General features: G+C 42.7%; 1 protein-coding gene across 1 annotated transcript; it reads right to left on the bottom strand.

The window, feature by feature from the left end:
- Positions 1 to 457: 457 nt before the first annotated feature.
- Positions 458 to 4062, bottom strand: LOC147438126 (uncharacterized). The gene is made up of 4 exons (XM_086486699.1): positions 3964 to 4062; positions 3654 to 3785; positions 821 to 891; positions 458 to 581 (listed from the first exon to the last, which is right to left on the bottom strand). The coding sequence occupies exons 1-4, from the start codon at positions 4060 to 4062 to the stop codon at positions 458 to 460; spliced, it is 426 nt and encodes a 141-aa protein (XP_086342825.1).
- Between the last annotated feature and the right edge of the window lie 5425 nt (positions 4063 to 9487).

Below are 9487 nucleotides of genomic sequence, written 5' to 3'. Positions count from 1 at the left end.
TCATGTTGCATGCTCCAATCTTTATACAATGTAGTAATTTCAAACCATGACCTAGCATATGGACGATAAGCTAGCTTCAAGTTGGCTACAGTTTGCTCCCTAGCTTATTGACACTTTGGAGTGTAATCTTCTAGGTCTTTAGAACTTCATACTAACACCTAGTATAGAGAAACGAGGACATATATAGTATGGCATCAATTATTTAGACACCTAGTATGGTATCAATTGTTTACAGCTGAAGTAAAGATGCACAAGGTGAATTCAATACTCTAATACACCACATGCATTCACTACTTGTGAATTCACTATTGTAATACATCCTATCCATTGGCTAGCAACCGTATGCAAAGAGTTGCGTGTGTAACTAATATGTACAGATGTTGATCGACATTGAGTGTATGGTTCTGAAAACGAGTTCCAAAGAAACCGAAGCAAAGGAAGTAGCACGAAAAATTCTTTAAAAACTAAATAGATAAAGCATGAATAAACTGCAACAGTAAATGAGGTGCTTTACTGACCTGCAATGTTGTACTGCTGCTTTTTGATTGTTCAATCTAGTACAGACCAATATTTGAGTCAAGCTACAAAAAAACAATGTGAATAGTTAAACATATCGTCTTGCAATGAAACGTCACAGACTGAAAGTGCAAAGCATATAGTGCACGTCATACAGAGGTGCCATACAAGAGTATGGTGGAGAGCTGGCACTGTGGTCTCTCCAAAAATTTATAAGAAACGGAAGCCATGCCCTGCCCCGTAGCGTTTATGTGTTGCGCCAAGCAAATGCATGCGCATGGAAAATTGGATGCAGATAACGGACCTTGTAGTGTTGTCCAACTGGAGTCGTGCTTGCGCAATTGGAACATTCAGTGTTGTGAATATATGTCCTCCCTGCCATACATAAAACACACAGATGTAGCTTAATGTTCTATGTCCTGTGATCAGTATTACCTTATCTCTCTCTCTCTCTCTCTCTCTCTCTCTCTCTCTCTTTCTCTTTCTCTTTGTGTGTGTGTGTCTTGTAAGCTACTTCGATCATCAATTATATCTTCTTACCTCATTGCTGACTAAGCCATGTTATGTATCGTGCTTCCTAACTTCACATGATAATAAGCATCTTGAGGTCAACATCCTCATAGCAGAAGGCACCATATTTAGTCCGCTCATCAATAATCCAAACACACAGCTGGAGAACTACTATTACGTGACGCTCATGGACATTAGTACGAGTGCCGTTCCACTCGATATCATTCACCTTCAAAATAGAGCTAGAAAGTGGCAGGGACGTTGTCATATTTAGCAGTTTTATGAAGCTCGTACTACCTTGCATTCAGCTGCCTACTAGGCATAGTGGAAATCTATGACCAACTAGAATTTCTAAATGCCTAACCTTATACTACTCAACACATCAACTTGCGGTTCAATGCAACATGACGCCGAATTTGTCAGCCCATTTGACGTGTGCCATTTCCAAGGGGTTTCAATCAGGTCTCAATCAAGTAGCAATTCTCTTCAACACTGCTCAAAGGTGAGGGTGGAATGAGTGTGTTTTTGTGGCCATAGAGACGATATACTCAAGCTCGTCACCAACAACTGTAAAAGATCTATTGATTCTTTTGACAACGATCTCACTTTCAAGAGCAATAGATTTGTTTTTTGCATTGAGCGTCTGCTTCTGAACTTCCATGAGTCTCGTGCTTTGAGCAGTAGTGAGAAAAAATAAACTCTAAAGATCCAATAACCACTTTGCGCGTGCAGGGGGCGCAACAGCCATCCATTAGAAACTAATGCTTCTAGTCAAAAGAAGTAACTTGAAGGCTGTCAAGGTACAATTCCTCCAAAAGATGCAGAAGCCAGTGCTTACAACAGAGGGAGCTACTAGTAGTTCTGTTAATGATGCAATTGAGGTGGTGGCATGAAGCCTGCGTGAAATCTAGCCCTTTTTGCATACAACCAGATTCCATATGTTTAATTCGATCGATGTCGTCGCCACCACCCCACGTGGCCAACTCTTCTTCTCAAGTGCTAGCGGCCCTCTAATCCACAGTACCCCAAGCAACCCTTGGCAGACAACCCTCCTTGAATTTTTGCTGATGTAATGGATCTTAGGCCATGGTTACACGAGGCTTAGTTTCTAGTTATTTGCACTAGTTACTAAGTCTCGTTTCTGGTCACGTGGAAATAACTAAGCTTGTTTATACAACTATGTATGCCATAGCCAACTATGCAGATTATGGCATAGTTGCAAAACGCGAACGAGAATGATTTTAATGCGCGTCCGCCAAGTAGAGTTACTCCAGCTTTGCTTCAAAAGGGCCACCCAGAGCGAAGATTCCATAACGTGCTCACCACGTAGGGCATGCAAAATCGTGCAGCTTTATGGTTGCGCTCAAGTGTTATCAAATTCTATCGTGTCAGGACAATCTATCCCCTGCAACGTCCAGCTGGCAATGCTACGGGTACTGGCAGCTCTCGTGTGACCACACAAACGTTCAGTGACATGGGGACCAACAACCTGACCAAAATCTTGTTTGGGGTTGATGCCCTCATGTCTAGGAGATAAGCAACCACTAACATTCCTGAATGAAAAAAGTTTCAGAGGAATGGGTTTTGGGCAAGTGCAAAGTATTTATAAAATCATAATTGGATCCCATGCCCTTGCTTACAACTCCTTGATCAAGAGCTTTGTGAATATTTGCATATACTTTGTCCCTATTTGCGTATATTTTTAATTTTCCAAGCATTCTTATGATTCCTCGCTCACAACTAACGTTCACATGAGACCCACATTCTCAACACAACCTATTGTATTTGACTGACAAGAAACAGTTCCATTGTTCACAAGCCATAGATAACCCAAAACCTCTGAAAATCACCCACAAGGAAAAACAAGACGATGTTGGCTTTGCTCGCACATGAGCTTTAATGGAACCATCAAATGTGGAACCTCCATGATCACATGAAAGCGAAGAGCCATGAAGAAAAGCCTACCTCGTTGACATTACAAGAGCATTCTTTAGTAACAGATATAGAGTATGTAGGCCAAGTTCCTCCCTATTCATTCCAATAGTGCAAGGTCGACAATGTCATTGTTTGCCCCATCGGCATATTGGAATCGGGCTTCTTTTGCGGTGAAGCCTCATTACCTAATTATTGTAAGCCTACTAGCGCCTTCCCCACGTAGCGATCATAGCAGCTTTGTGTGCAACAAGACCCAGTGGCCAGCTGAACAGTATGTCCAGCTTCAACTACCTTACTCAGCTAGTTTTTGTTTCTGTGGGCGCAACTAGTTATGGTCAGCATTATGCCGCTCCAAGTATAGCTTATACAGATTCAACAACCCTGTGCCATCGGCTATCCTTCAATGTTCATGGAAATGATATGCAGTAGGTAGTGCTCATCATGTCGGCAAGAATCCGAAGTACCTTCCAGCTTGATGATCTGCGAAATATAGCCAGGGTTTGCAAGGTCTCCAGTACTCTTAAGATTCACACCAATTCTTGTCTGCGATGTTTGACCATGGAGCAGCAAGCCGGGCAGAATCGGGAGATATTTCGTGCGATCAAGCCATTGCAGAGGCCCGAACTCAGATGAAAGCAGTAGGGTCTCTCTCTCTCTCTCTCTCTCTCTCTCTCTCTCTCAAAGAGTAGAACCTGCTGCTTCTGGGGAGCCTGCGAACTGGAATTGGCTGTCCGAGCTGCTTGTGGGGAACCTGCGAATTGCCTGCGAACTCCTGCACGTCTTTGTCTCCAAACTGCTTCTGGAGAGCCTGCGAAGCTGCTGTACTTGTTTCACGACGACGTTTTTATTATTAATTAAGCGGGCTTTTTTTAGCTTTTTTTGCTAGCGTGAAAAGCTGCCACGTGGTGGCTTGTGCAATCAAATAGGGGGAAGAGAGCCTTTGGCTCACCAAGTAAAAATTCTAGAGTGATCCCTACACTTCCTTAGCCTTTAAGCACTCACAGCTTGAGAATCACTACACACATGCATCATTGATGGCCATGCACTTGCACTGTGCCATCTGCCACCACCCATCATCTCAAGGAGGATGCTTTGCTCCATTTTCAAGAGAAGGAGTTTATTGGCCGTATAAGAGCACAAAATAACCCTTTCTAAAGGATCCAAGGGACACCATTGCATTATCATGAGATGCATGTATGGAGACAAGCTTTCTCAATCATGTCAATAAGGAAATTTTTAAAAAAGATTTTTTTTCTCCAAATTACAGTAATGTTTAAATAGATTAACTTAATCTTAAGAGAGAGAGAGAGAGAGAGAGAGAGAGAGAGAGAGAGAGAGCACGTTAACATCTACCAAAGCACAATGTGATTATGAGACAAAAGCTAGTACATCTGATCATGTCTCCCTCAATCATGGATCGAAAAAATGTGCAAAAATGAGCTATAGAGTGTGTATAAAATGAATCACTGGTTCCATGCATATCTAGCTCTATGATGCTATGCAATGTGGAAATACGCTACTTCCACCCACTGGATATATGAAGGAATAATACGGATTGCATCAGTGATGGTGGGGAGAGGATCTCTTGTAGAACCTCAACGAAAGCTCCCTTTGGTGTGGGTACTCCATCATTTGCCTTAGCGGTCCAAACTCCATCGTGAACAAGCAATGATATCTCCCTTTGATCTCCTAGTATGCCATGCATCTACATACAAAGTGCTCCTTTGACTCATTCTCTAGGTTGCATAGTCTGCATATCCTCTCCTCTTGTGTCATCCCAATTGCTCTCCCGAGCTTCAATCTCTGGTGTGTGATTAGGCTATAAGATGCCTAATAATACATCTCATAGCATGTGACATAAAGTTATCCATGTATAACAACCTCTTCACCAACCCATACTCTATGAGATGCAAGAGGTCATCACGATAGTGTTGCATCTTAGTAGGTATAAATCCATGTCCTCTGGATGTATAATTGGTGTAGGTCGTGCCTCATTACTATGTTCCTATCCATGTTGGATAGCCTGCAAAAACCAACATGAAAGTCAATAACTTTAAAGGTTAATGAGTATTGTTTACTGCTTTTGAAGTGGGTTGACGATGTGCTAAGGGAATTTGGGTGGAAAATGCTGGTTCCAAAGTTGTTTTCTATTTTCAAGGTAGATAGCAATGCACGATAAAATAATTATGTAGCTCCAAGTTGAAAGTACAAAAATTCTGAAGCATTTTTTTCATGAGAGGAAAGCAAATTTGCAATCAACACTGCTAAAGTGCAGATCGGAACTAGACCACTTGAGCTCCGAGTCAATGTAGGTTTGCCTCAACTTTATCTTTGAGCAAGCTCCCGCAAATGACACATCAAAAATCATGGGTCTTCTGAGTAATCCATGAATTAATTGTAAAAAAATTTCAAAGCTTAAAGTTCTCCTCCACAAATAAAGCATCTAATCAAAAATTTTAGTGCTTCTTGGTTTTCTACTCTCTTTGCATAAGCTATGGGTGTCTACCTTGTGCCCAAGCATGCCACAACCACTCGATGCTTTACCACATCCTCATGAAACACAGAAAGTCCATGAAGAGCTTCTTGTTCGGGATGCCATCGTCTACTAGTAGATGGCAAGGTAGCCGTGGGGTGTTTTCAACAGTGTGAGTTAAAGGACTCTTCTTAATGAAGGTGGCGAGTGATGAAAGAGGAAAAGGGGGACTTGACAAGGAACAACAAGCCATGAGGAAAGGAGATGAGAGGGGAATCTTAATGAAATCCTCGAAAGAATCCATTTTCTCAAGAAGTTGAGCAGATAGGCAATAGGACCAATGCTTGTTATTATTATAATGTAGGGAATCTACATGAGGTCCTCCTCGAAGCAAAGAATTGCCTTGCTCTTGATGTTGCTGGTCATAGCGCTTAACATGCCTCGTGATTATTTGACACACCCCTTGTCAAGTGAGATCAATGGTCCCCATTAATTGGGGGCGACGGGATTGGTTTTGCGTCATTGATGGAAATCCCCAAGTGATCACAATTAAAGTGATCCCCATGTGAACTCAATGTGAACATCAAGTGATCGTGAAGTGATCCTCGTGTGAATCCCAACTAGTATGTGATCGCCTTGTGAACCAACCTATTCAAAAGTGATCACTGCGTGATCCCAACCAAACCATCCCAAAGTGACCTCCAAGTGAACACCATGTGATCCCCACCCCGTCATTTTTACCATATTATTTCACGTTCGCACCTCCATTTCAAGTGATGTGCGATAGCTTAACGAGAGAGTCGTAGCCTCTGGTGTGGTAGGTAGTGGGCTCAAGGAGCGGGGGCACAAACCGGCTTGAATCTTTTTATTCTTGAGAATAAGTGGATGGTCCACATCATCCAAAAATCGTGGACCGTCGATCCCACCTGAAAAGGGGGGTGTCAAATAGTCATGAGGCTTAACAGGATGCCAATGCATAGCAGCAATGCCGTGGGTAGAGCAGGCTGGTAGACGACAGGATGGGCACCGATAGTGTGACTACATACCTCCGATCGACCGATGGAAAATTGACATATCTTGAATATTTTAGCATAAAACTATCAGTTTGAACCTTTCCCATCGAGTGGAGCAGGTTGTGTCGACTTGAGGTGCTTGGTCTCAAAATTCTAGCTAAAGGGACCTTGCCAATTCTAACTATAGCAAACCAGTAATGTTTGGCATTCTTGCTATGCAACAGGGATTGCTTCTACTTTTGATGGTTTCCTTGCATGTGCTCAAGAGACTCCGACCCACGAAGTCCGACCAACTTGCCCTTCATCAGTTGGACCTCGCCGGTCGGGTGCATGTGCGCTCCAGAAGAGAGAAAAGCTGATGCATCGATTTATATCCGATATGGTGACGTGCGCGTTTGTGGGACATGTTTTTGATTGGTTGTCGGCGGTAAGGGCTGGAGTTGGCATCAAACAGACTTTGCTATCTTTTCTTATATGAATTGAACATGAGTCGAGGTAGCCCGATGCCATTGATAGTCAGAGACGGAGATTGATCCCTGCCATGAAGGTTTTTTTGTTCCCAGAGTTTCATAAAAAAGGATTCAAAAACCTGGCGAGGAATCTCAAATCTCATAGACATTTCTCCTAGAGTATATATGCGGGTAAGATTTTGGAAAATGTCGCTTTAGAGGGCATATTAGCGAGATGCCGTGTAGTTGGATGAGTGGACAAAATTCATTATGAGCCTAGGTAGCCATGCACACGGAATCCTAAAAAAAAGAATTTATTTAGGCATGTTCCTATAACTTTGAGAAATGATTTTATTAGAGAAAATCTCGGCAGATACTGGCTTTGGGATTGAAAAGAGAAGGACGTTGTGGCAGGTAACAAAGGGAGGCGACATGGGAATCTACCTTCCGAAGGGGATGTGACGTGGACACGTGGCAAGCGAAGTCTACACCTCGGAAGGCTGGGTAACCAGGGCTGCGTCTTTAGGGGCAAGCCAGCAACAACAACACATGGAGCTGGCGAGTTAGCCTGCTAGGTGGCACAACATGGTCCTTGGCTCACGGTAGTGTATGCTTAACACATCCCAGGATCTGGGGTCGAGGATTTTGCTCATGGAAAGGCTTGAAGAACTGAACTAGAGTTCTGGTGGAATCTGCGAAGATTCTACATTGAAAATTAGAAACCAATAAGTTGGTCTAATTTTGAGCAATTTCCAGCAAAATTAATTTGTAGGGAATTAGGAAAGGACACGTAAGCAAAATTCCAAGAACATTCCGTCTCTAAATTGAGGGGCCGATTCATGTCCTTGCAGGGCACGAGATGATGAGCAGGCTTCACTTCACCAGGCTCCCTTGTAGAACCTCAACGAAAGCTCCCTTTGGTGTGGGTACTCCATCATTTGCCTTAGCGGTCCAAACTCCATCGTGAACTTTGATCTCCTAGTATGCCATGCATCTACATACAAAGTGCTACTTTGACTTATTCTCTAGGTTGCATAGTCTGCATATCCTCTCCTCTTGTGTCATCCCCAATTGCTCTCCCGAGCTTCAATCTCTGGTGTGTGATTAGGCTATAAGATGCCTAATAATACATCTCATAGCATGTGACATAAAGTTATCCATGTATAACAACCTCTTCACCAACCCATACTCTATGAGATGCAAGAGGTCATCACGATAGTGTTGCATCTTAGTAGGTATAAATCCATGTCCTCTGGATGTATAATTGGTGTAGGTCGTGCCTCATTACTATGTTCCTATCCATGTTGGATAGCCTGCAAAAACCAACATGAAAGTCAATAACTTTAAAGGTTAATGAGTATTGTTTACTGCTTTTGAAGTGGGTTGACGATGTGCTAAGGGAATTTGGGTGGAAAATGCTGGTTCCAAAGTTGTTTTCTATTTTCAAGGTAGATAGCAATGCACGATAAAATAATTATGTAGCTCCAAGTTGAAAGTACAAAAATTCTGAAGCATTTTTTTCATGAGAGGAAAGCAAATTTGCAATCAACACTGCTAAAGTGCAGATCGGAACTAGACCACTTGAGCTCCGAGTCAATGTAGGTTTGCCTCAACTTTATCTTTGAGCAAGCTCCCGCAAATGACACATCAAAAATCATGGGTCTTCTGAGTAATCCATGAATTAATTGTAAAAAAATTTCAAAGCTTAAAGTTCTCCTCCACAAATAAAGCATCTAATCAAAAATTTTAGTGCTTCTTGGTTTTCTACTCTCTTTGCATAAGCTATGGGTGTCTACCTTGTGCCCAAGCATGCCACAACCACTCGATGCTTTACCACATCCTCATGAAACACAGAAAGTCCATGAAGAGCTTCTTGTTCGGGATGCCATCGTCTACTAGTAGATGGCAAGGTAGCCGTGGGGTGTTTTCAACAGTGTGAGTTAAAGGACTCTTCTTAATGAAGGTGGCGAGTGATGAAAGAGGAAAAGGGGGACTTGACAAGGAACAACAAGCCATGAGGAAAGGAGATGAGAGGGGAATCTTAATGAAATCCTCGAAAGAATCCATTTTCTCAAGAAGTTGAGCAGATAGGCAATAGGACCAATGCTTGTTATTATTATAATGTAGGGAATCTACATGAGGTCCTCCTCGAAGCAAAGAATTGCCTTGCTCTTGATGTTGCTGGTCATAGCGCTTAACATGCCTCGTGATTATTTGACACACCCCTTGTCAAGTGAGATCAATGGTCCCCATTAATTGGGGGCGACGGGATTGGTTTTGCGTCATTGATGGAAATCCCCAAGTGATCACAATTAAAGTGATCCCCATGTGAACTCAATGTGAACATCAAGTGATCGTGAAGTGATCCTCGTGTGAATCCCAACTAGTATGTGATCGCCTTGTGAACCAACCTATTCAAAAGTGATCACTGCGTGATCCCAACCAAACCATCCCAAAGTGACCTCCAAGTGAACACCATGTGATCCCCACCCCGTCATTTTTACCATATTATTTCACGTTCGCACCTCCATTTCAAGTGATGTGCGATAGCTTAACGAGAGAGTCGTAGCCTCTGGTGTGGTAGGTAGTGG

The sequence above is a fragment of the Adiantum capillus-veneris genome, chromosome 17 (assembly GCF_014529385.1).
Source record: "Adiantum capillus-veneris isolate H3 chromosome 17, ASM1452938v2, whole genome shotgun sequence".
Taxonomy (NCBI): domain Eukaryota; kingdom Viridiplantae; phylum Streptophyta; class Polypodiopsida; order Polypodiales; family Pteridaceae; genus Adiantum; species Adiantum capillus-veneris.
This window is presented reverse-complemented; position numbering and strand designations above follow the sequence as displayed.

What these genes read in the sequence shown, in the direction of transcription:
- LOC147438126 (XM_086486699.1), bottom strand. Translation starts at nt 4,062, where the DNA reads ATGGAGCAAAGCATCCTCCTTGAGATGATGGGTGGTGGCAGATGGCAC. An exon ending in AGGCTCCCCAGAAGCAGCAG is followed by an intron (nt 892 to 3,653) that starts GTTCTACTCTTT and finishes TATGTATGGCAG; the next exon opens with GGAGGACATATATTCACAAC. An exon ending in CAGTTGGACAACACTACAAG is followed by an intron (nt 582 to 820) that starts GTCCGTTATCTG and finishes GTTTTTTTGTAG; the next exon opens with CTTGACTCAAATATTGGTCT.